Source organism: Leopardus geoffroyi, chromosome B3, assembly GCF_018350155.1.
Source record: "Leopardus geoffroyi isolate Oge1 chromosome B3, O.geoffroyi_Oge1_pat1.0, whole genome shotgun sequence".
In the NCBI taxonomy this organism is placed as follows: domain Eukaryota; kingdom Metazoa; phylum Chordata; class Mammalia; order Carnivora; family Felidae; genus Leopardus; species Leopardus geoffroyi.
Genome location: NC_059337.1, coordinates 69724299 through 69751497, shown reverse-complemented (window position 1 = coordinate 69751497; position 27199 = coordinate 69724299). Strand labels below are relative to the sequence as shown.

The following is a 27199-nucleotide window of genomic DNA, read 5'->3' as shown; positions in this document are numbered from 1 at the left end:
CTGACAGCTTGAAGCCTGGAGCCTGCTTCGGATTCTGTGTCTCCCTCCCTCTCTCTCTGCCCCTCCCCAGCTCATGCTCACACTCTGTCTCTGTCAAAAATAAATAAACTTAAATAAATAAATAAAATAAAATAAAATAAAATAAAATATACAGTTTTTTACTGTAGAAAATTGATACAGAAAAATAAGCTGAAGAAAATGATTCAACCTTAATACCGTAAAAAAATAAACAGGAAAAAAGGATTCAACTGTAATACCACTCTTAATAAAGAATTTTTGTCCTTTTGGTCTCGTGTTTATTTTTTTCCTATGCTACATGTACGCATACACAGAAACCTATAACACAGGTAGGAACTGGTGTTAAAGTTTGCTGACACCATAAAGCATGTTTCTTATACGAAAGACAACTTGCTTCATCGGTGATGTCTATGTATATATAACTTAATGATAGCTAACATTTATAGAGCGATTAACCATGTGCCAGACATCGTGGCAAGTGGATTATTTTATTTAATCCTCACAGCACCACTCCGAAAATAGGAGGCTAAGTAATTTGCCTAAGATCATGTAACTAATAAGTGGTTCAGGCAGGACTCAAACCCAGGAAGTCTGACTCTAGGACTTGTGTTTCCCTGTTATGACACACTGCCTCGTCCTTTCAGTTTAATCACTTAAGAAAAGTACAAGTGCATACTACTGCTTTCACATGCAAACTAAAACATGATCTTCTATAACATCTACCAAATTTGTAAAGGCAGAAATTGATAATACAGAATCTTCTGTCATCAGGGGTGCCGATTGTCCATCTGCCCATTTGCCAGGCTTACACGGTTGCCCAGCTTAGTAAATATGCTGAAGTTTAAAACAGGAGTTTAAAAACATTGTTTCTGTGAAAACTAATTGGAATGGTTTAGATAGACTACATGAAGGCAAGTGACTCAAAAACTTCGTATCAACTTGGGTGTAGGTTAGAAAGCTAAAGGTAAATGAAGTAAAACCATAACAATTTAGAATTTTGTACTGATAATGCTTTGTGAGTGTCATTAGTTCTTGGGCCACTTGAAAGAAACCCAAAGTAGGAATCATTGATGCATATGCATCATTTTAAGGTACATGTGTACATCTCTCTTTTGAATCTCATTTCAAATGATTTTTTGAGTAACCACTATCCCAGTCACATTATATGAAATATTTTTATCATATATTTCAAGAGCTCTATAATCGTATTTTTTGACCCACTCGTTATCTAGAGGAAATCTATTTTGTACAAATATATTTATATTTATATCCACTAAAGTATTTTCTGTAAAAGCAAAAATAAAATTCATGTGATAAAATAATATACGTTTAAATCGTTTTCAAAAGACTTTCTAATATGTAGGAAAATATAATGTTGATGACACAATGCAGTATATAAAACTAAGCTGCTTGTCAGGAAAAGCACCAGAATAGTATTGGTGGTTGAATTACTGGTGATTTTTTTAATTTGACTTATTTTAAATTTTTTTTTTTTTTTCAACGTTTATTTATTTTTGGGACAGAGAGAGACAGAGCATGAACGGGGGAGGGGCAGAGAGAGAGGGAGACACAGAATTGGAAACAGGCTCCAGGCTCTGAGCCATCAGCCCAGAGCCTGACGCGGGGCTCGAACTCACCGGCTGCGAGATCGTGACCTGGCTGAAGTCGGACGCTTAACCAACTGCGCCACCCAGGCGCCCCATAATTTGACTTATTTTAAAAGTAATACTTGTATGAAATGCAAAATTTTGTATAAAGAGAGCATAAAGTAAAAAATTTCTCTACTGTTCTCCACCTTTGTGGTTCACCTTTGTAGAAGCATTCAGTGTTTCTTGGGATATTTTAATGTGAGAGAGATAACTTTTATTCATGTTTATTTCCCCCTTTTATGCGACACACTTCTTCTGTTCCCAAATCCAGGGATATGGAGTTAGAGAGAGAGGGACAGGACCCAGACTTCCTGCCCACATCTGTTTTTGTTTCTCTCTTTTCCCCCCTCCCCTTACTTTCACATTACTCTTGTTGAGACAAAGTTCACTGCATCTACAGTCGTTGAGGGGAACACTACCTCTAGCCCAAAGAGCAAGGACATGCCATTTAAACTATATTATTGCAGAACATTGCTATATATATTTATATATAGCCCACAAATAAGCTTTACTCATTGAAGTACTCTAGTATCTTATCTATTTCTTTTAACTTATGGAAATATTTAACCATATAGAGAAACAGAGAGGATGGTATAATGAACATCCCAATTACCCAGCTTCAGCCATTATCAGCGTTCCTTGTTTCAGTGATTTTCCCGTACTCTGTGCAAATCCTAAATATCTCTTTTCATCTGTATGATGTATGTATGTAGATGCATCTCTAAAAGACTCTTAAGAAAACAACAAAGAAAGATAAAATACCATTCAACTAGAAGTAATTAACAATGATTAATAATACTTCCTTACTCTCATATTATTGCTGATAGAAATGCAAAATGGTACAATTTTTTAAAAGTTTGACAGCTTTCTTGAAAAGTTAAACATATACTTACCATCATCCCACTCCTAAGTATTTACCCAAGAGAAATGAAAGTATCTTCTCATGCTAAGACTCGTACAGGACTATTCTTAGCAGCTTTATTAGTAATAGCCCAAATTGGAAGCAACCCAAATGTTCATCAACAGATGAATGGATAAAGAAATTTTGATATATTCACACAATAGAATACTGTTCTGCCGTAAAAAGGAATGGACTATTGATACATGTAACAGCATAGATGATTACCAAAATAATTATGTTGAGTGAAAGAAATCATACCTCCCTCAAAAAAGGAGAATATACTACATGATTCTATTTATGTAAAATACTAGACATTGCAAACTAATGTATACTGATGGAAAACAGTTCAAGTGGTTAGGGAGGAATTATAAAGAGGCACAGGAAGTTTTTTAAGATTATGGATGGGTTCCCTATATTGATTGTGGTAACGGTTTAATGGGTGTATATGTATGTATGTGTACAGAAGTACACTTTATGTACAGTATATTATTTATTATACTTTAGAGTTGTAAATAATTCCTTAATATCACATATTCATTCAATACTCAAATTTCCCTAATTACACATTTTACCAGTTTTTTTAAACTAGAATCTTAAGCAATGTCCATACATTGTATTTAGTTGATGCAGTGTCTTTTAATATATAGTTTTCTCTTCTTTATTTTTCTTTCTTGTGAAGTATTTGTTGAGGAAACTGAATTTTGTGTCCCAAAGAATTTCTGTTTTCTGGATTTTTAAAACTATATCCCCCACGATAGTGCTTAATAGGCCCTCTTTGTCTTCTGTATTTCCTTTAAACTGATAGTTTGTAACAAACAGTTGAAACTTGATTATGTTCAGGCTAGATTTTTTGGCAAGAATATTTAATAATAGTGTTGTGAAGTGTATTTCCTGTTGTATCACACCAGGAGGCATGTAATATCTGATTTTGTCCTTGTTTGCGATGCTAAAGTTAATAAGTGGTTTGGATGTTGTCAGTCTGATCTATTCTTTATACAGTTCCCCATCACCATCTGTATGTTTTTGCTTTGTATTTGTGCTCAAATTGAACAACGATTTCTGGAGAAGAACTGAAAATATAGTAAACAGGAAAGCTCTAGATTCTGATTTTTGAGTACCTAAGAGTTTTTGCTGTGGTTGCTTAGCGAGCTTTCCCTCATTTCATTTGTACAATTTCCTTTGTGTCTTCAGGGATCAGATCAGGTTATGACATAAGATATATTTCTGGATACTTTACTCTCAGATTAGAGTCACTGCTGCTGCTCTTTTAGCAACCTGCGTATGTATTTCTCTTTTATAGCACTTATTTTATATTTGTTGACTTTTTCTTTTCTTCCCCACTAGGCCATGAGCTTCTTGAGAAATAAGATGTGTACTTCTTACTCATCTCTTGACACATAGTAGGCGCTCAGTAAATGCATGTTGAATTGAATACATGTGCTTTCTTTAATCATTTAAAAAATGAACTTTAAAATACTAGTACTTTGTGATGATATTTGTTCTGGAGGATATACGCATATATACACACACACATATACGTCTGTGTATATATTTAAATTAAGAGTTGTTGAATTACCTTTTAGATTGTGTAACTAAGAGGCGCATGGGTGGCTCAGTTGGTTAAGTATCCAACTTCAGCTCAGGTCATGATCTTGTGGTTTGTGAGTCCAAGCCCTGCTTTGGGCTCTGTGCTGACAGCTCAGAGCCTAGACCCTGCTGCAGATTCTGTGTCCCCCACGCTCTCTGCCATTCCCCCACCTGCGCTCTGTGTCTCTTTCTTTCAAAAAATGAATAAACATTAAAAAAAAATTTTTTTTTTTTTAGATTGTGTATCTAAAGGTGTGAAATGCAGCCCCTGATCAGGAGAATCTCATTTTTCAGTCTAGTTGGCAAGAGGAGACACACCTGGATCAGTTAGTTTTCAGTCATGTCTTACATTTAAACCCTCAATTATTTATTGATTGTTAAAGTCCTAAACTATGTGATGTTAATTTACTAAGTGCCATAAAAAAGTGGTGAAGGAAGAGATCAATGAAGATAGGAATCAAGAAATGATACGGAGAGGAAACTTTTAATTCAGTCATTTATGGTCAGAGGCCATGTTGGAATGGAAAGGGACATTTCTGTTTCTATAAAAGAAGAAACATTTCATTTCCATAAAAACGAAACATCAGGGGAGGCAGGAAGTATTAATAGCAAAACAAATGAGGCTTAATGTTATAAAGTGTTTTCTGTGTTTAAGGATGCTTACAGTGAGTTTAGAAGTCCATACCCTTTTCTCATTTCCTTTTGTGAAAGCTTTTTTTTTCAATGTTTCTTTATTTTTGAGAGAGAGAGAGAGAGAGAGAGAGAGAGAGAGAGAGAGAGAGAATGTGAGTAGGGAGAGACAGAGAGGGAGACACAGAATCTGAAGCAAGCTCCAGGCTCTGAGTTGTCAACACAGAGCCTGACATGGGACTCCAGCTCACAAACTGTGAGATCATGACCTGAGCTGAAGTCGGACGCTTAGCCTACTGAGCCATCCAGGTGCCCCTCCTTTTGTGAAAGCTTTAATGTGGTTAGTTTCTTACATTTTCATCATTTTCTCATACACTTAACAGCCCTTGATCCTTCTGTAAAGTTCCAATGTTAGTCCTCTGCTTTCTGTCTTCAAAGTTGGCCTACTGCTTTGAAATCACTTTAGTCAGTTAAAATATTCTTAAGTTTTGGCAGGTAATTAACTTATTTACCCCCCATTCTCTTTATCCTAGTTCTTCCTTTATTTAAAAACAAAACCAGAGTGCCTGGGTGGCTCAGTCGGTTAATCGTGTGACTTCGGCTCAGGTCATGATCTCTTGGTTCGTGAGTTTGAGCCTCACGTCAGGCTCCATGCTGACAGCTCAGAGCCTGGAGCATGCTTCGGATTCTGTCTCCCTCTCTCTACCCCTCCCCTGCTCACGCTCTGTCTCTCTCTGTTTCTCAAAAATATATAAATGTTAAAAAAAAAGCCACCAAACTGTTTTATTGTCTGCAGGTTTTCTTCTACTTTTGGAGTGGGGCAGGATAAATATGCAAACATCTTTGTTTTTAAAGATGAGGAAAATGAGACTTAGTTATTTCCAAGGTCACATAGCTAGTTAAATGGGAAAGCTAGAGATTTGAACATGGGACTATTTGACCTAATCTTTTAGCTACGCTAAACTTTAAGGTTGGTTGAGTCTTTAATTTTTCACCCAGTTAGTGAGTTTTGATAACTACTGCATGGTGAGCAAAAAAGCTTTCCAGAGAGCTAGGAGAGACCAGAGAAGCCTGGAAGTCTTTGCAGATTAAGCTTTTAACTCCCACTGGCCTCCAAATGAGAGCACTCACCCTTCATCATTGCACACAGAGGACACTGAAGGCATCTCCCATACTCAGGGCCAGACAACCCACACAGATGAGTAGAACATGGAGAGAGCCAGAAAAGTGAGCCTTAGTAATCACCAATCAGAACAGTACATATTTCAGATACTTGGAGCAGTGTTTCTAGAACGTTCACCACTGAAATATGGACCAATTTCCTGGAGGAAAAAAAAACGGATGGGGCTCCTGGGTGGCTCAGTCCATTAAGCGGTTAAGTGTCTGACTCTGGTTCAGCTTGGGTCATGATCTGAGGGCTTGTGGGTTCGAGCCCCACTTCGGGATCTGCCCTGGCAGCCTGCTTGTGACTGTCTCTCTCTCTTCCTCTCTCTCTGCCCCTCCCCTGTTTGCACACGTGTACTCTCTAAATAAATAAATAAGTAGATAGATAAATAAATAAGCTTAAAAAAAAAAAAGAATGGATATGGGCCTAGTGAAACCACATTTCTCACTTTTGTCAAGTGAGTGTCAAGTGTCCAAGGAGCCTAATGAAAAGCTATGAAAGACTTGCGCTCTGCACCCCAATTTTTTATTTTCTTATTTTTTTTAATGTTTATTTTTGAGAGAGAGTGGGTGTGGGGGGGAGAGACAGAGAGAGAGGGAGACAGAGGATCTGAAATGGGCTCTGCACTGACAGCAGCAAGCCCAATGCAGGACTTGAACTCAGGAACCTGAGCTGAACTCAGACACTCACCCAACTGAGACACCCAGGTGCCCCCACCCCAATTTTTTTAAAGTCAGGTTATTGAGGTGTCATTGACATGAGTTTTGATGTATGCAGAGTTATATGTGTTTAGTCACTACCACAGTCAAGGAATAGAACATGTAGGGTGCCTGAGTGGCTCAGTCAGTTAAGAATCCAACTCTTGATTTCGGCTCAGGTCAGGATCTCACAGTTCATGAGTTCGATCCCTTCATTGGGCACTGTGCTGCCAGTGTGAAACCTGCTTGTGATTCTCTCTCTCCATCTCCCCCCCCACTCTCTTCCTCTCCCACCCTCTCCCTCTCTCTCTCTCTCTCTGTCTCTCTCAAAATAAATAAACTTAAAAAAAAAAAAAAAAAAAAAAAAGAAATAGAACATGTCTCTCCCTACAGAAAGTTCCCTCTTGTCCTTTTGTGGTCACCTTCTCCCTTCTTCGAGACTCTGGCAACAGTTGCTATTTTTCTTTCCCTATAATTTTGCCTTTTCGAGAATATCATAAAATGAAGTTGTATGGTGTATGCTGTTTGGAGTCTCACATCTCTCATTTAGCATAATGGGATTGAGACATATTCATGTTGTCATGTATATTAGTAACCTGTTTCTTTTTATTGCTGAGTAGTTGATAATTTTTATGGAACTACAGAAAATTCAGTCTAGGAATGTAAACCTTTTAACTAAGGTGGGTGACCATATATCCCAATTTGTTTGACAAACTTGGTTTATGCCTATTGACCCAGCATAATTTTTTCTAAATTTATTTTCAAGTTAGTTAACATATAGTATAGTCTTGGCTTCAGGAATAGAATCCAGTGATTCATCTGTTATATGACACCCCCTGCTCATCCTGAAAAGTGCCCTCTTTAATGCCCATCACCCATTTAAACCTTCCCCCCACCCACCTCACCTCCAGCAACCCTCAGTTTGTTCTCTGTACATAGAGTCTCTTATGGTTTGCCTTCCTCTCTCTTTTTATCACATTTTTCCTTCCCTTCCCTTATGTTCATCTGTTGTGTTTTTCAGATTCCACACATGAGTGAAATCATACGATATCTGCCTTTCTCTGACTGACTTATTTCACTTAGCATAATGCACTCTGGTTCCATCCACATTGTTTCAAATGTCCAGATTTCATTCTTTTTCATCACTGAGTAGTATTCCATTGTATGTATATACCACATCTCTTTGTCCATTCATCAGTCGATGGACATTTGGGCTCTTTTCATAATGTGGCTATTGTTGATAGTGCTGCTATAAACATTGGGGTGCATATGCCCCGTCAAATCAGCATTTTTGTATCCTTTGGATATATTCTTTGTAGTGCAATTGCTGGGTCATCCAGCATTCTTCACAGAGCTAGAACAAACAATCCTGAAATTTGTATGGAACGAGAAAAGACCTCACATAGCCAAAGTAATGTTGAAAAAGAAAACCAAAGCTGGAGGCATCACAATTGCGGACTTTAAACTGTATTACAAAGCTGTAATCATCAAGACAGTATGGTATTGGCACAAAAATAGACACATAGATCAGTGGAATAGAATAGAGAACCCAGAAATGGACCCACCAGCCAACTAATCTTCGATGAAGCAGAAAAGAGTATCCAGTGGAAAAAAGGCAGTCTCTTTAGCAAATGGTGCTGGAAAACTGGACGGTGACATGCAGAAAAATGAAACTGGACCACTTTTTATACCATACACAAAAATAAATTCAAAATGGATGAAAGACCCAGCATAATTTTTAATAGTATTTCCTTTCATTCTCAAATATGTCCTGGTTTGGTTGATAAATTATATGGTTGATATGATACGATCATAGTTTACTTGCTCTGCAGTGTTGTCAGATTTGCCTTCCAAAATACCAGAATTGTATATATTTATATTTTTTAGAACTATTGTGATAATAGCAGTAATTACTTACATGTAATATCATTTTGATCTCAACAGCATCCCCATTTTGCATTTGAAAAAACAGATTCAGAATAGAATAAATGACCTGCCAAAAATCATGAGCTAGGTGATAAAACCTGCATTGTCTTATCTACATATTCACCATTAATCTCTCCTGTTACTTGAGGTGCAGTACAGTGTGTTAGTTAAGAATGGAGGCAGTGGTGGCAGAAGGCCTCAATTCCAGTCCCAACTCTTACCATTTTTTTGCTGTTTGACTTTGGACAAATTATGTAATCTTCTTGTGCCTCAGTTTCATCATCTATTAAAAGGGCATAATATGATATCTGCAATGCCTATGGGTAGCATATGGTAAGCTTGTACTAAAGGCTACCTATTATTTTTTAATGATATTGTTATTTGATTAACACCATTGCAATGGAACTTCTGTCCCTCAACAAAAACCTCCGTTCCCACCATATTAAAAAAAAAAAAAGTGGGGAGCATTTTGCTCTTTTCTCTTTCTAGTTAAAAGGAAATTATTAATCTTTAATAATATGGTACCCAATTATGAAAGTCTTCAACATTTAGATAAATAGTTTAGTTTTGGGTGTAGTAAATCAATTCCACAAATTATGGTCCTTGGAACATCTGCATCTTTCAAATTTTATATGTATCAACATTTTAAAAAGTAGGATGGTGGCCAAGTTTGGGAAGCGGAGTGAAATAAGATTATACAGGCTTCTCAGAACCTTGTTAATGTATTTAAATAATTCCCAGAAATAATTTAATATGCAGCTTATCCAGACTTATGTGAACAGAGTAAAACATCTATTAAATCTATGTGGATACTCTAAACATAATTCAGCAAATCCTGTAGTAAACAGTAAGAAACTACTGGAGATATGGGGATTTTGCCATGAACACTGTAGGTTGTAAAGAATGTTTTGCAGGGACCAGGAAGGGAGGGTGACAGGAAAGTCAAATAATTGTTATAGTAATTTAGGCTTGAAGTGATAGGGCTGAAAGTGGACAAAGTAAGGTCAGAATGGATCCATGAAATATTTTGAAGAAAGATTCAAGAAGACTTAGTAATCCGTTAGAAGAAAGGAGAGAGAATCAAAATAAATCCTAGGTTTTTATTTGGGAGAAGTTTGATGCCAGCTAGGCATGTGGTAGCTAGGCAGGGCAGTTAGTTGGTTTGACATTGGAAGAGACTGAAGAGGTTTGTTTTAGATGTGTTGACGTGGACCAATCAATGCCAGATCAGGAAGCCAAATAAATAGGAGTTAAAGGAGAGACTGGGTTTAGAGAAATAGCTGAAGCCGTGAAAACATGGTTTTTTTCTTTCTTTCTTTTTTTTTTTTTTTTCCAATTTTAGTGTAGAGATAAAAGAGTTGTTGAAGGAAAAGGAACCAAAAGGGTTAGTAAGGGAGCAAAGAGAGTCAAGGTACTGTAGTGCTTTGTCCTATGAATAGAAAAATTGTGTGTGTGTGTGTGTGTGTGTGTGTGTGTGTATTGGGGGTACAGTGAAGGGATGAAGAAGCTAAATGGTGAGGAAGAATGAGCAGAAGTCTTTAGACTTGGCTGGGCTGACCTTGATATGAGCATCATCAGTGTTATAAAAGGCTCCCTTATAAGCTTCAAGTGACTTTGAAGATGTAATTTTTTTCAAATGAGAGGACGAAATCAAGGTTATAAAGGGTTAAAGAGAAAATGGAAACTAAAAAGCACTCATTGTAGAAATTTGGCAGGAAAGAGAAATAGAGAAAGGGTATAGGAGTTGATAGAGGAAACCTGAGCATGTTTGAAAGCAGAAGGGGAGGAATCAGTTCAAAGGGAGAAACTGAAGATATGGAGGGTGGGAGGGGGGGAAGCTAAGTCCCAAATGAGGTGAGAAAGCAAGAACTGAGAAAATTAGATAGCATTGCCCTAATTTTGGAGAAGTTAAAATAGATCTTTCCGATGAAATGTTACCTCTCTGTTTTGGTATTTATACCTTTTTCACTCTTTTACTATAAGGGAGTTGTACAATTAAGCTGCTTTTATAAGACAGTGACCTCATTAAGTTAAAATATTTATTCAAATTATGAAATAATTCATGTTCCTTGAAGAAAGTAGAGAACCCTGTAAATGAAGGGGAAAAATCACCTGTAATTTCACTAGCAATAAGTAACTTTTGTTAGTGGTTTGGTAGAGTTCTTATGAATACATTGATCATTTAAACACACACACACACACACACACACACACACACACACATATATAGCTTTTGAAAAACCAGGATTATGAGAATGCAAGATGGTGCAGCCACTCTGGAAAACAGGATGGAGGTTCCTCAAAAAACTAAAAATAGAACTACCCTACGACACAGTAATTACACTATTAGGCATTTATCCACAGGATACAGGTGTGCTGTTTCCAAGGGACACGTGCACCCCCATGTTTATAGCAACACTATCAACAATAGCCAAAATATGCAAACCGCCCAAATGTCCATCAATGGATGAAAGGATAAAGAAGATGTGGTATATATATACAATGGAGTATTACTCGGCAATCAAAAAGAATGAAATCTTGCCATTTGCAACTACGTGGATGGAACTGGAGGGTATTATGCTAAGCAAAATTAGAGAAAGACAAAAATCATATGACTTCACTCATATGAGGACTTTAAGAGACAAAACACATGAACATAAGGGAAGAGAAGTAAAAATAATATAAAAACAGGGAGGGGGACAAAACAGAAGAGACTCATAAATATGGAGAACAAACTGCGGGTTACTGGAGGGGCTGTGGGAGGGGGGGTGGATTAGATGGGTAAGGGGCACTAAGGAATCTCCTCCTGAAATCATTGTTGCACTGTATCCTAACTAATTTGGATGTAAATTTTTTAAAATAAAAAATGAAACTACAAAAAAATAAATAAAATAAATTAAAAAAAAAACCGGGATTACACTACACCTTTATTTTTTTTAACCTGCTTTTTGTAATGCCATTCCTTTTTTTGTCTTTTTTTCTTCAATTTTTTTAATGTTTTTATTTATTTTTGAGAGAGAGAGAGCTTGAGTTGGGGAGTGGCAGAGAGAGGGAGACAGAGAATCTGAAGCAGGCTACGCTCCCTAACCTCTCAGCACAGAGCCTGATATGGGGCTCGAACTCATGAAACGCAAGGTTACAAACTGGGCCGAAGTTGGACACTGAACTGACTGAGCCACCCAGGCACCCCAATGCCATTATTTTTTTAACCTTCTTCCACTCACAAAACATTCTTTGAAAGTAGTGTTTTTAATACTCCGTTGTAGACCCTGATCCCATTTGGATCAACCTTAGCATTATCAATTCCCTTTTTATCACCTTGTTTTTAAACCTGATCCAAATTTCATTTTTAAATGTTTGTGCTGCAGATACCAAAGCAGTTATTGAGTGCCCGGTAGCTGAATTTAGGAATCTATATCCCCAGGTCCTTAAGATTGTACCAGAAAAATCTCATCTTTACCTTCTATTCCTCTCCCCTTCGTTGAAATTTTGAAGAAAAAAGCCCATGTTCATCCTTCGCGTTTATTTTTATGTGTGGCTGCTGTCTTATTAAGAAACCTGTGAGTTTTCTTTGAGCCCTGTAAATCCCCTGGTGGGACTTAGAAGAGAGAAGAAAAGCTTACCCTTATAGGGTAAGGAAAGGATGGGAAGTAAGACTCCGTTTTGGTTTATGTTCATTTGTCTCTCTCTTGGCTCCTCAGAAGAATTAGTACTACCATCTTATTTGCTTGTTTGCCTGTTCAAGATTGAAAATGTTGACTCTCATGTGGTTAGGAATGCGTTGCATTCAGTTAATGAAAATAAAGATGTGGAATGGCATGGATTTTATGCCCTACACTCTGTCACTAGCCTAGCGTCTTTGGGTTACTTGATCTCCTGGGTTTAAGAGAAAAAAAAAAGTTACACTGAAGCTTTAAATTCTAAAACCTCTTTATTTTTTATTTGTGTATCTTATTATTATATGATAATGGTTATAAACAGTTTTCAACCTCATGACTTGGGGTTGAAGTCAAGCCCTTTGTGAGAGGAAGTCTGTGGTAGTGATTGGAGGAGAATACTTGATACCAAGAATATTAATTATTGTAATTCTTTGTTCACAACCATGCTTTGCTTTTTAAGAAGAGGAATGAAATTGCCTAGTGATATTGCAGAGTTAAATACATTGTAAGTAATTGATATACTGTGGTGTATTGATGTAAAAAGCTTGAATTAATTTGATCTTGAGCTGTAAGAAGTTATTAGAGTCAAAAGTCCAGACGTGTTTCATTCTTGTATGATGAGTTTTTCTTACGTTTCATTCCTGTATGATGAGTTTTTCTCATCGTTGTGAGTAGGTAGGGAGTATGTGAACACATAGAGCTGTTTAATCTCTTAATTTGGCAGCCATTGTAGATGAATAGATCCCTTTTCATCTTTCCGATGAGAGATAACTACTGTATGAGGGGAATTCAACCCTCCAACTCCTTCTACCAGAGTTTGTTCTATCTTCTCAAGAAAATACCCATAACAATCACTTTGGTTTTTTTTTTTTTCACCGTTTATTTATTTTTGGGACAGAGAGAGACAGAGCATGAACGGGGGAGGGGCAGAGAGAGAGGGAGACACAGAATCGGAAACAGGCTCCAGGCTCTGAGCCATCAGCCCAGAGCCCGACGCGGGGCTTGAACTCCCGGACCGCGAGATCGTGACCTGGCTGAAGTCGGACGCTTAACCGACTGCGCCACCCAGGCGCCCCAACAATCACTGTTTTATCTTTATTTAAGAAAATATGCGCCATATCCAATGTTCAGAACAATTATGGGTAAAGTTAGTATTTCAGTCTCAGTATCTCCTAACCCTTGCTTTCATTCCGTTTAGGCCTTGTTTCATTTTATTCCTTTTGAATTAAAAGATTATCCTTTCTGGTTTCTGTAATCATGGTCTTCATCCACTCTTAATTTTATTTCAGATTATTCTTTTTGTATATTAGCAAATAGCACTGTGGAAACACCTAGGAGCCTCAACAATTGCTTTAAACCGTCTTTTTATCTGAAAAAAAATTTTTAACATGCATTTATTTTTTGAAAGACAGAGGCAGAGTGTGAGCAGGGGAGGGGCAGAGAGAGAGAGGGAGACACAGAATCCCAGGCTGTCAGCACAGAGCCTGACGTGGGACTCGAACTCACAAACTGTGAGATAATGACCTGAGCCAAAGTCAGACACTTAACTGACTGAGCCACCCAGGCACCCCACTTTAAACTGTTTTAGTAGCACTATGAAATGCTCTGGAGGGGAAAGGATAATCTTACATTATTGCCCAAGAAGGGTAATAGCAAATGTATCCGATGTAAAGCAAAATGGACTCTGTAGTGTAAAAATCCTTTGTAACAAAACTTCACCAATTACACTTTTGATAGTGTATTTTTTAAATTTTTTTTAACGTTTATTTATTATTGAGAGACAGAGAAAGACAGAGCATGAGTAGGGGAGGGGCAGAGAGGGTGAGACACAGAATCTGAAGCAGGTTCCAGGCTCTGAGCTGTCAGCACAGAGCCCAACACGGGGCTTAAACTCGTGAACCACAAGATCATGACCTGAGCTGAAGTGGGATGCTTAAGCAACCGAACCACCCAGACGCCCCTTGATAATTTACTTGTTAAAGCTTTATTGGACTATAACTTATATACCATAAAATGCACCTGTTTTAAATGTAGAGTTCACTGATTTTGAGTATATGCAGAATTTTACAGTTATCGACCACAATCTATTTTTAGAACATTCCATTGTCACCGTCACTCCCAAAGAAGCATTGTGTCCATTTGCAGTTATTCTCACTCCTACCTCAGCCCTAGGCAACCATTAATCTACTTTCTGTCTGTGCTCTTTATTTTTATGGATATTTCATATCAGTGAAATTACATAATATCTCTTGTGTTTGTCTTCTTTCACTTAACTGTGATGTTCATACATATTGTATAGCATGTATTATTTTCATTTTTATTGTTGAGTAGTATTCCCAACAGATAGAGCACATTTTGTTTTTCCATTCACCAGTTGGTAGACATTTGGATTGTTTCCAGTCTTTAAAAACATTTTTAAAATTTTTTTTATTTTGAGAGAGAGAGAGAGAGGCTGTGCGTGGGTGCATAACCTGGGGAGGAGCAGAGAGAGGGGGAGAGAATCCCAAGCAGGCTCCATGCTGTGTTAGCACAGAGCCTGACGTGGGGTCAAACTCACAAACTGTGAGGTCATGATGTAAGCCAAAATCAAGAGTCAGACACTTAACCAAATTAGCCACCCAGGTGCCCCATGGGTTGTTTCTACTTTTTAGCTATTCTGAATAATGTTTTTATCAACATTTGCATACAGGTCTTTGTGTAGACATAAACTTTCATTTTTCATGAGTAAATATGTAGGGGTAGATTTGCTGGATCATATGGTAAATCCGTATTTAACATTTCAAGAAACTGCCAAACTATTTTCCAGAGTCACTATACCATTTTACATTCCTACAATAATGTAAGGGTTCCAGTTTCTCCATATCCTTCTCAACATTTGTTATTATATGTCATTTTTATTATAGCCCTTCTCATAGTTGTGAAATAGTATGTCATTGTGGTTGTAGCTTGCATCATTAGTTAAAATGGCATGTCCTTGTTCTGCTGTTGTTGGGTGGAGTTTTTTGTCATTGTTGATTTTATCCTGTTGGTTGATGGTTTTGTCTTACAGCCTTGTTGAATTTGTCTGTTTGTTCCATCAGTTATCTGGAGGAGATATTGAAATCTCTAAGATTATTGTGGAATTTCCTGTTTCTCCTTTCAGCCCCTTTCAGTTTTTGCTTCATGTATTTTTCAACTGTCTTCTTTGGTACACACATATTTAAGATTTCTTTTTTTTTCTTTCTTAAGATTAAAAAAATTTTTTTGTTTGTTTGTTTTTTTACATTTATTTGTTTTTGATAGAGAGAGACAGCACAAGTGGGGGAGGGGCAGAGAGAGAGGGAGACCCAGAATCCAAAGCAGGCTCCAGGCTCTGAGCTGTCAGCACAGAGCCCGACGCAGGGCTTGAACTGACAAACCTTGAGATCATGACCTGAGCCAAAGTCAGACGCTCAACCGACTGAGCCACCCAGGAGCCCCTAAAATTTTTTTGAATATATCTTTATTTATTTTTTGAAGCAGGCCATTTATTTATTTATTTTTAAGTTTATTTATTGAGAGAGACAGAGACAGCAAGAGCAGGGGAAGGACAGAGAGAGAGAGAGAATCCCAAGCAGGCTCCACACTGCCAGCTGTAGAGCATGACGTAGAGCTCAAACTCACAAACCGTGAGATCATGCCCTGAGCTGAAGTTGGACGCCCAACTGACTAAGGAACCCAGGCACCCCTTACAGTTTAATTATCTTAAATATTTCCTCTCTATTTTGAACCACATCAGATTGTGTTATAATTTTTGCTTCAACCATCAAACATGTTTACCATTTTCTTTTTGTCTTTCTGATGTTCTAAGATTTCTTCTTTAACTTCCTTTTACCCAAGAATGTCTTGGTTTCCCCTTCATTCCTGAAGGATTTCCTCTGCACATAGGATGCTGGGTTGACAATTCTTTTAACTTGGCAAATGTGCCATTGCCTTGTGACTCTCCTTCAGTTACCTCCATCTCTTCTCTCATGAGCACCACGTTTTATTTCATTTATGTAGAAACGTCTTCCCTTAGCCTGCTCTCCTGCTTCAGTGGTTGTCCTCTACTCCTTGTGCACAGCCTTCACTCATCCTGGAATCTTCCTTCATAATCATCCTGGGAATTCCCTTCTCCTCTTTCCTGTTGGATTTCCATTTCTTATATTTCTAATTTTTGTTTTTCGCTTCTCTGATTGCTACTGCAAAGAATGTTTTTGGAATTCTGAATGTCTGAAGATATCTTTGTTATACTAAATTGGTAATTTGGCTAGTTATAAATCTTAGGTTCCTTAAGAATTTTGAAGGCATTGTTTTATGTCATGATAATGTGTGACCTGATTGGGGTTTTAGGGTTTACTGTTTGTTTGTTTGCTTGCTTGCTTGCTTCATGTTTTCAGCTTTTCTAGTGCCATGAAATGTGACAGTTATGTGCCTTGTAGGTCTATTTTCATGGACCATGATGGACCTCATTGTGTTTTTCAATGTGGAAATTCATGTCCTTCAATTCTATACAATTTTCAGTTATATCTTTGATTTCTTCTTTGTTTTCTCTGTACTCTTTCTAAAATTCCATTTATTTGGGTGTTGCTTCCTCTAAGCCAATCTTACCTATGTTTTTCCTATATTCCAGGAGATACCCTCAAGTTTCTTTTCCAACTTTCTGTTGATTTTTTTTTTTTTTTTGCTATCTTATTTTACCCTATTTTAAATTTCCAAATTAAATTTTAATTTCTTTGTTGGTTTGTTTTCTGTCTCATTTGTGTTTCATGTATGCAGTTTGTTCTTGTCTCTTGAGGGTTTCTGACAGTTGAGTTTGTTGATATAATTTACATAAGATAAAAATTCATCCTTTTTAGTGCGTAGTTCTGTTAGTTTTGGCAGGTAACTACCACCATAATCAAGATGTAAAACAGTTCTTTGGGGACTTTGACCAAAACTGATGTCAGTATTTTTAGATGTGTGAATGTGTAGGTATGTGTGTTTTCCTCTGGGCTTGATGAGAGTTTCCCAAAGAAGGATTTTCTGCACTCCTCCTGGAGTGTATAAGGCTGGCTGAGAGAGGCAAATGGTGGAAACGTTAGATCTCAGTATTTAGTATGTAAACTTTCACTTGATTCCCTATTAGAATATATTCTTCTCCTTCATTTCTGCTTGGTATTTCCTATCCCAGGGACTCTGTTTTAAATTTTCTGTACTGTAAAACTTTTGTTGGAAAGGGGAAAGGGATCTAGGGATCTAAATGTTTCTTAAATGGATATTCAATCATTCTACTTATTCTTAAGCTTGCATTTATCCTCACTTCTTGAGGTCCTCAATATTGCCAACTCCTAAGCCTTTGGGGGATTCCGCTTTAAACCTTTACTCATTGCTGATTTAGGGTTTGGCTTTGTCAGGTCTGAAAACTGCTTTGCAGTTTTCAAAATGTTGTTGCCATCGACTCGACTCCTCTTTGTCATTATGAGTTTTATACCTTTAAAAATCCTTTACTATCATTGTAATGGGGTTTCAGGGAAGGGTAGAAATAATTGCCTATGTTTAGTCCATTATCTTTAATAAGTATCTCTACCTTGTACGAAAGATCCCTTATGATCTAGCTTCTATCTCTCCAGCCTCATTTTTCACTCTGCTGCAACCCACCTCCAGCCTAAGCTCCAGTCACATGCATCTACTTAAGAGATTGCCAAACAAACCGTGTTGCTTCATGCCTTTCAGTTCTGTTCATGCTATTTTTTCAATGTGCTATTTATCCTTTAAGTCTCTCCTCAGGGAAGCTTTGCTGCCTCACATGAGTGTCCTGTCAGGGTGTTTATCGTGTTACTGCAATTATTTATTTTTTTAAAAAGTCTCATCGTAGAGGTTTTTTAAAAAAAATTTTTTAATGTTTATTCATTATTGAGAGAGAGAGAGAGAGAGAGAGCGCAAGCAGGAGAGGGGCAGAGAGAGGAGGAGACACAGAATTCGAAGCAGGCTCCAGGCTCTGAGCCGTCAGCACAGAGCCTGACGTGGGGCTCAAAACCACAAACTGTGAGATCATGACCTGAGCCGAAGTCGGACGCTCAGCCAACTGAGGCACCCAGGCGCCTCACATCCTAGAGGTTTTTTAATCTGAGGTTACAGGTAGAAGGGATGCCCAGGGATTAGTGGCAGGAGATCATAGAACACCCTGAAATTATTTGCACATTTTTGTGTGTTTGTGCGTATTTTTGGAAAATTGTCTAAGGCAGATTTTCTTCTAAGAGGTGCAACAGAAATGCTGTGGAGCTTTTTTAGAAATATAATTGCTTTGGGCTTCACTCCAGAGACCTGCTGAGTTACAGTCTGAAATTAAGGCCCAGAAAGATATGTTTTCTAAAAGCTTCCCAAGTGATCCTTGAGAACAGCATCTCTGGTCCATCATCTACATTAATTCCAGGGCCTGGCGTATATAGTGAATGCTCAGTAAATGTTGAAAAAAGGAACAAGGGAGGAACTTGTATTCAGGTCATGGGCTGAAATAAAGTTCTTATATGAAACCTGGGTGCAAGTCAGGAAATCAGTAATTTATTCTGTTACATATAGGAAGTAATAGCCTCTATTTCCTCCCCCTCTTTGGATATAATTGAAGAACTGAGAAATAGTGGAATGGCTTTTCAAAGGGAGAGGAAAGCTCTGGAGACCTAACTGTAAGAATGAAAGAAAAATTTAAGGAATAGACATAAAACAAGTCAGATATATATATATAATTATATAATTATATATATATATATAATTTGATTTTTATTCCTCTGGCTGCTTATAGTTGTATTTGACCCACTGATTTTGATTCTAAAACTAGACATCTATACATTTGGATGTCATTGATACTTACTATATAGACCTGATTTCATAACCTATAAATTTAAATTTAATATATGACTAGTGATAGGGCAAATGTGGAGATTGACATGTTGCATTGGCAAAAAATATATGCCATATTATTGTTTACTGGCTGCAACTAAAGAATGAGAACAGAAAGAGCCTAATTTCCTGGAATGCCCTGCCTTGTGTTTCCTCTGTTTAAGGTTAAAAAGTGTATAAATTAGAACCATGTCCTCTGCTTTACTCATAAACCTCTTTTACATAGTGTTGTATTTTTATGTGTCTGTTAAGGAAATGATCAGGCTCTTTTGCTTTTTGTATTTTCTATTTATTATTTTTGTTTTGTTGTTTAGGTATTTAAGAGATTATGGCAACTGAGGCCCACAATGTTAAAAAACGAACCTTTTGTAATAATATTGAGGATCATTCCACTGATCTTCCTAGAAAAAGGATCTCTAATTTTACTAATAAGAACATGAAGGAGGTAAGTGCATGGTTTCTAGGAAATGGGTGAGAGAGTATCTTAATCTGTTCATGGTGCTATAGCATAATACCATAGACGAGATGACTTATAAACAGTGGAAAGTTATTTCTCACAGTTGTGGAGACTGGGAATTCCAAGACAAAGGCCCTGGCTGATTTGGTATCTGGTTAGAGCTCATTTCCTGGTTCATAGTTGTCTATCTTGTCTGCTGTCTTCACATGGTAGAAGGGGCAAAAGAGCTCTCGGGGGTCTCTTTTACAAGGCCTCAAATCCCATTCATTAGGATGACACCTCATGACCTAATCGCCTCCTAAAGGCCCCACTTCCTAATATCATTCATTTTGGGCATTAGGATTTCAACATGAATTCTGGGGAGACGTTGTCATTCAGTACATCAGATAGTTTACACTGTTAAGTCTATGGATAGTTTTGATTAAACTTTAAACAACAGGAAGGTGACCATTTGCTTAGTCTCCCAGAATTAGGTAGAATTAATGAAATACTGAAAATTTTTTATATTCCAAAAGCTGTAAAAACTTTATGGACAGTATGCTATTTTTGATATCATTTAAATATGGTAGTTTAATTTTAAAGAGGAATCCCAGGGGTGCTTTTGGTTCACCACTGCAAGGCTCATTCATGCTGATAGAATTTCTTTTAAATGATATTAAAAGTCAGTGTACTTTAAGTACCATGCAAATATAATATATGACTAGTGACCTAGAAAATAGGGAGATGAGTATGTTGCTTTGTCAAATATACCTACATAGAGTATTGTAACTAAAGATTGAGACTACAACTTTAATCTGGAAAATTTAACTATTAGATTTCAGATTTGTTGATATCAGTCACAAAGTTTACATGGCTTCACAAAAGAACTTTAATATGCTGTTAATAACTATATCTACTTTTATTTTTCAGGTTAAGAAATCTCCAAAACAGTTGGCTGCTTACATAAATAGGTAAGAGCTTCTTTAAAGTTTGTGGGAAACAGAAATGTTGAAAGCTGGGTAATAGTGAAAATAGGGAAAACATTAATTATTCTCTTCTATTGTTATAAGTAACTATTGTCAAACAGCTCCTTTGTGCCAGTCAGTGTGCAAAACACATCAGTAATATCTCTAGTCCTTACAGCAATCCTACTAGAGAGGTATCATTGCCCCTAACAGTTGATGAGAAAAACTAAAGATTTGTGATTAGTTCAAGGTCATACAGCAGAAAGTAGTGAAAATGGCATTCATTCTCTAAAGGCACTTTCTAGTAAACTACTGGTTCTCAAAATGTGATCCGATAACAGTGGGGTTCCCTGAAGCCCTTTCAGGGAATTTGTGAAGTCAAAACTATATTCATAACAATAACATTAATTCATCGTTTTCATTTTTACACTCTTACCAGTGTACAGTAGTTTTCATATTTGATACCACTGGAGACTGAATGCAGAGTTGGATATGAGAATCCAGCTGTCTTCTGTTAGGGCAGATATTAACGATTTTGAGCAAATAGAAAGAACAGTGCCATTCTTCTTACTATATTTTGTTTTGTTTTGGAAAAGATAGGATTTTTCTTTTGCAAAATACTCTGTGTTAACATGTGACAAGCTTATTTCTTAAATGAGTCAATAAGTATTCTCAATTTTAGAGTCTGATACAGTAAATATCAGTAGATATTGGCCACATAAAAACATTCTTTTGAAACTTCAATAATTTTAAGAGTTGGAAGGCATCCCAAGGCCAAAACGTTTGAGAATCACCATGCAGAACTGTGAGATTTGCTGTATTGTGTTTCATCTTATTTAAACAAATTAAATATACTTAAGTTTAATCAGAGTAAGTATTCTTTTTTATAATACATTAAAATATATTTCAGATTTGCACAATTCAAACTAATATTTCATTTTATTATTTTTCTTTGTAATATTTCATTTAAAAAAACCTTTTTTTTTAATGTTATTTATTTTTGAGAGAGCGAGAGGACAGAGCGCGAGTCAGGGAGGGGCAGAAAGAGAGGGGACACAGAATCCAAAGCAGGCTCCAGGCTCTGACCTGTCAGCACAGAGCCCCACACAGGGCTCGAACTCAAGAACCACGAGACCTGAGCCAACCAATTGAGCCACCCAGGCACCCCTGTAATATTTCATTTTAAAAGCATCTAGTTATTATGCCTTTTCAGTTTCATTTGGTATAAAGTATTATTTTTTTCATTGCTTTCTAGATGGTTTGTAATTTCCTTTTTATTTTCCTCGTCAATCTAAGAGTTAAGATTTTTTTTTATTCTGTTTTCTTCTAATTTTAGTGGATTGTAATCACAAAATGTGGCCTATTGAATCTTTCTGCTTAAAAAGTTGTAAAGGTTTTCATGTGGTTCTTTTTCATTTTAAAAAAATCAATTCTTTTTACAGAACAGTTGGACAAGCTGTGAAAAGCCCAGATAAACTACGTAAAGTGATCTATCGCAGAAAGAAAGCGCATCATCCTTTTCCAAATCCTTGTTATAGAAAAAAACAGTCCCCTAGAAGTGGGGGCTGTGACATGGCAAATAAAGAAAACGAACTGGCTTGTGCAGGTCACCTGCCTGAAAAATTACGCCATGATAGTCGAACATATTTGCTTAACTCCAGTGATTCTGGTTCTTCACAGACAGAAAGCCCATCATCAAAATATAGTGGGTTTTTCTCTGAGGTAAGTCATTTATATGAGGCTAACTTTATCCTATTATACTATTGGCTTTTTCCTTTGTCATATTCTGCTAGCAGAGTAATTCACTGCGCACTGAATTTAGACTTAAGTAATTGTAACTCCCTGAGCCAGTTTTCTAGATTAATCAAATTTGAATCAGTAGTTATTCCATTTCGTTAAGTCATGATATCTGAGATAGAATGAAATGATTGACAAGCTGCAATAAATATTCAAAATGGCAAGTTGACCAGTAGAGATTTAAAGGAAAGGAAAAGAAGAAATCTTGCCTCAACAGTGGACCACCAAAGTCAGTTATCCAGGAACATTTTGTTTGACTCTCAAAATTACCATTGGAAGCTTCATTCAGGCAAACCCCCTGAGATTTGCTGCTTTTCTAGCTCAGGTAAAGTTAGTTGTTTGAACAGGTTGAAGGGAATATTGGGTGATAGAAATACTCTAAAATTGGATTGTGATGATGATTGTATAATTTTATAAATTTATTACAAATTGTATTGTATTACATACTTTCAGTAGTTGAGTTTTATGAAAAAACACCTCAAAAACAAAAACAAAGCAGCTTTCTTTTAAAAATGATCATTTGTGGGGCACCTGGGTGGCTCAGTTGGTTAAGTGCCTGACTTTGCTTAGGGCATGGTCTCATGGTTCGTGGGTTAATGCCCCACGTTGGGCTCTGTGCTGACAGCTCAGAGCCTGGAGCCTGCTTCGGATTCTGTGTCTCCCTCTCTCTCTGCCCCTCCCCCACTCATGCTCTGTCTCTGTCTTCAAAAATAAATAAACACTGAAAAAAATAAAATAAAAAATAAAAATGATCATTTGAGGCGCACCTAGGTGGCTCAATCAGTTGAGCATTCGATTCTTGGTTTCTGCTCAGGTCATAATCTTACAGTTTGTGAGCTTGAGCCCTGCATCAGGCTCCACAATGACAGTGCAGAGCCTGCTTGGGATTCTCTCTCTCCCCCTCTTTCTGTCTGTCCCCTGCTGGTATGCTTGCTCTCTCTCAAAATAGGCTTAAAAAAAAAAAAAAAAAAAGGAAATTTCACAAATAAGTTCTTAAAAAATAGTCATTTGAAGGAATAGTTTGATAAAATTTATAAACATGAGTTTATAATTATTATCGCATGTGTATTGTATATGTAGTAGAAAATAAACTCAAAGGAAAAACTTATTCATAATCTCAACATTTCGAAATAATCACGTTAAATTTTTGATGTATCTTTTTCTCTTCATGTTATACATGTTGCTTGATTACTTGATTTTTAAGTTTAATAAATTTGGATTTTTTTCCATGTAATTAAATAATGGTTCTACAATTTTTTGATGGATACATAACATTAACTTCTTTTACTATGAGTTGGTATGCTTAGTATTGTTCTATCTGGCATGACAACTTGAAAAACATTTTCTGTGGCATATAAGCAGAAAATCTTTTTAGATTAAAATGATATTAAGCGTGTAGGTAAATGAAAATGAACATTGCATTTAGGATAATAAATACAGGTAAATAAGAAGAGGGATGCCTAGGTGGCTCAGTCGGTTGATTTCAGCTTGGGTCATGATCCCACGGTTGTGGGATCAAGCCCTACATCAGGGTCTGTGCTGAGCATGGAGCCTGTTTCTCTCTCTCTCCCTCTCCCTCTCTCCCTCTCCCTCTCTCCCTCTCTCCCTCTCTCCCTCTCTCCCTCTCTCCCTCTCTCCCTCTCTCCCTCTCTCCCTCTCCCTTTCCCTCTCCCTCTCTTCCTCTCCCTCCCTCCCTCTCCCTCCCTCTCCCTCTCTCTCCTTCTCTCTCCCTCTCCTCTGCTCACACACACATACTCTTTCTCAAGTAGAAAATAATGATAAGATAAAAGAAAGATGGAAAATTAAACATTGTTAAGTAAAACCATACAGTGGAATATTATTTGACCATTATAAAGGAGTGAAGTACCAATACATATACTACACTATATATATTCATTATACTTGAAAACATTATATTCTGTGAAAGAAGCCATATCAAAAAGGCTAACTGTTGTATAATTCAATTTATATGAACTGTCTAGGTAAAGTCATAGAGTCAAAAAGTTGATTAATGGTTGTCAGGGGCTGGCAAGAAGGAAGAATGGAGTCCAGGGTTTCTTTTAGACATGATGAAAATGTTGATTAAAACTGATTGTGATAGGGGCGCCTGGGTGGCTCAGTCGGTTGAGCATCCAACTTCGGCTCAGGGCATGATCTCACGGTCTGTGAGTTCGAGCCCCGCGTCGGGCTCTATGCTGATAGCTCAGAGCCTGGAGCTGCTTCGGATTCTGTGTCTCCCTCTCTCTGACCCTCCCCTGTTCACGCTCTGTCTCTCAATAATAAATAAATGTTTTAAAAAATTAAAAAAAAAAAAAAACTGATCATGATAACAGTTACACAACTCCATGCATGTACTAAAATCTACTGAATTGTACATTTTAAGTGGTTAAGTTTTATGGTATGTGAATTATATCTTAATCTGTTATTTTTAAAAAATGGATCTAGTTGTTCCAGTTCTAAAATTAATCTTACAGAAATATTTGTACAAGTGCATATAAGTGAAAAACAAGGTTTTCAAAAACACAATATTGTAATATTTTAATTTTGTATGTCTAATTTGTCTCTGTCTAGAAAATGGTTTTTTAAAGATACATACCAGTCTGTTAACTGTGATTAACAGTTAACACTTCTAGGGAGTGATACTAGATTTTTTGTGGGCAGATAGAGATTATTTACTTTTTATTTGATACAGTCCTGTGCTATTTGAACTTTTTACAACAGGAATGTATTACTTTATTATATAAGAAAAAATGAATTTAAATATTGGTCATGACTGAATTTTTGTGGTTTCCTTCTCATGTTATTCAGTTGATAGTGACTAGCCTATACATATTTACTTTTTCCTTTAATCCACATTGTAAATTAAATCCCAGGCTTATAGGTGAGCTAAATATAATTTATTTTATAAATTGGTGAGATTTAAAAAGAAAACGGTAGCAAATAAAAAGTATTCATAAAAAACGAACAGGTCCTAAATTTATTCAGATCATTTGTTTACTGTGTTTAACTGCAACATTGCTTTGGCAGGGGGCAGTAAAAGGAGTCACCTCTGCATAATTTTAAAATATATCTACCAGAATCATTTAATTGAAAAAAAAAATGGTTTCATGTCATGTTTCAATGTGCTTTTTAACAAATTAGATTACTGCCTTTCAGGTTTCTCAGGACCATGAAACAATGGCACAGGTTTTGTTCAGCAGGAATTTGAGATTGAATGTAGCTTTAACGTTCTGGAGAAAGAGAAGTATAAGTGAACTTGTAGCCTATTTGGTGAGGTAAGTGTGACCTTTTATGCTTTTCAGTTAAAGCAATTTCCAGTGTTTTGTCTTGAAGTGCCTCTTTCTTATGTTATACTGGGTAAAATTTTAAACTTCTTATATTTAGCTTCACTAGTAACAATATAGTTTAAATTACATTTACCACCAATCTAAGAGTAAACAAAATACAGAAAACCATTGGTTTCATCATATTGAACAAAACTATTACCTTCTCTAAAATGTTTACAATATAAAACTAAGAGATACCAGTATGGGGAGAATAACCTTTTAAAAATCCCCTTTGAGCGGGGCGCCTGGGTGGCTCAGTCAATTAAGCGTCTGACTTCAGCTCAGGTCATGATCTCGCGGTTCATGAGTTTGAGCCCTGTGTCAGGCTCTGTGCTGTCAGCTCTGAGCCTGGAGCCTGCTTCTGATTGTGTGTCTCCCTCTCTCTCTGCCCCTCCCCTGCTTGCACTCTGTCTCTCTCTGTCTCTCAAAAATAAATAAAAACTTCAAAAAATTAAAAAAAAAAAGTCCCCTTTGAGCGAAAACTTTAATCATGGCCTTCTTCAGTGTATTCAAGTCTCTTCTCAAACAGTACCTTAATGAGGCCTTCCCTGACCACCTTATTAAAAAACATTTCTTGGGGCGTCTGGATGGGTCAGTTGGTTGAGTGTCCGACTTCAGCTCAGGTCATGATCTCACAGTTTGAGGGTTCAAGCCCCTCATTGGACTCAGGGCTGACAGCTTGGAGCTTAGAGCCTGCTTTGGATTCTGTGTTTCCCTCTCTCTCTGCCCCTCCCCTGCTCTTGCTCTCTCTCTCTCTCTCTCTCTCTCTCTCTCTCAAAAATAAATAAACATTAAAAATATATACATTTCTTCACTCCCAATCTTTCTGGTTTTATTTTTTTTCCATAGCACTTACTACTATCAACATGCTGTATATATTTTACTTGTTTGTTTATTGTCTGTTTCTGCCCTCTCCCACATCCTACTCTGAAATACATGTCCTTTCTCTTTGTTTACTGCTGTATCCCCAGCACCTGGCTCATCAGAGAGACTCAGATCATTTGTTGAATGAGTAAATTTCTCAAAAGCAGTGTGAAGGGTATAAACAAGGAAATCTGTTCTCTAAGCAGTTTTGTACCCACAGGATAGAAGATCTTGGAGTTGTCGTGGATTGCCTTCCTGTGCTCACCAATAGGTAAAAATAATATTTTTCAGAAAAAAAGTAAGTTTAAATAGAAGGGCACATGACCTGTTCATATTTTTACAACTTAGTATTTATTTTAGTTTACAGGAGGAAAAACAGTACATCTCACTTGGCTGCTGTGTAGATTTGTTGCCTCTAGTCAAGTCCTTACTTAAAAGCAAATTCGAAGAGTAAGTGCTAATCTCTCAATTCACTTTTCTCTTTCAACATCCTTGATTTTGTTTCTTGCGTGTATATAGTGATAGATTGAGCTACATGAGACATGAATGGTGTCTGTTTTCAGAGAGCTTTTAATCCAATTAGGAAAAGAACATGAGATGACTGAAGAATAATTACAAAAGCATCTATAAACAACTTACATAAAATACAGCTTTTGAAAGCAGCAAAATAAATTTTTTAAAGGGGAAAGTGTGTGTGTGTGT

The 27199-nt window shown here is 36.9% G+C and overlaps 1 protein-coding gene across 3 annotated transcripts in view; it reads left to right on the top strand.

Annotated features, from left to right (window-relative positions):
* Nucleotides 1-27199, top strand: part of KATNBL1 (katanin regulatory subunit B1 like 1) — a 65501-nt gene that overhangs the window by 25820 nt on the left and 12482 nt on the right. For all 3 annotated transcript variants that reach the window (XM_045450147.1, XM_045450148.1, XM_045450149.1), the window contains 6 exons: nt 19424-19554; nt 20476-20516; nt 21953-22232; nt 25464-25582; nt 26718-26768; nt 26858-26947. In XM_045450147.1, the coding sequence (XP_045306103.1) occupies nt 19438-19554; nt 20476-20516; nt 21953-22232; nt 25464-25582; nt 26718-26768; nt 26858-26947 (698 nt within the window). In that variant the 5' untranslated portion in view covers nt 19424-19437. The remainder of the gene's footprint in view (nt 1-19423; nt 19555-20475; nt 20517-21952; nt 22233-25463; nt 25583-26717; nt 26769-26857; nt 26948-27199) is intronic.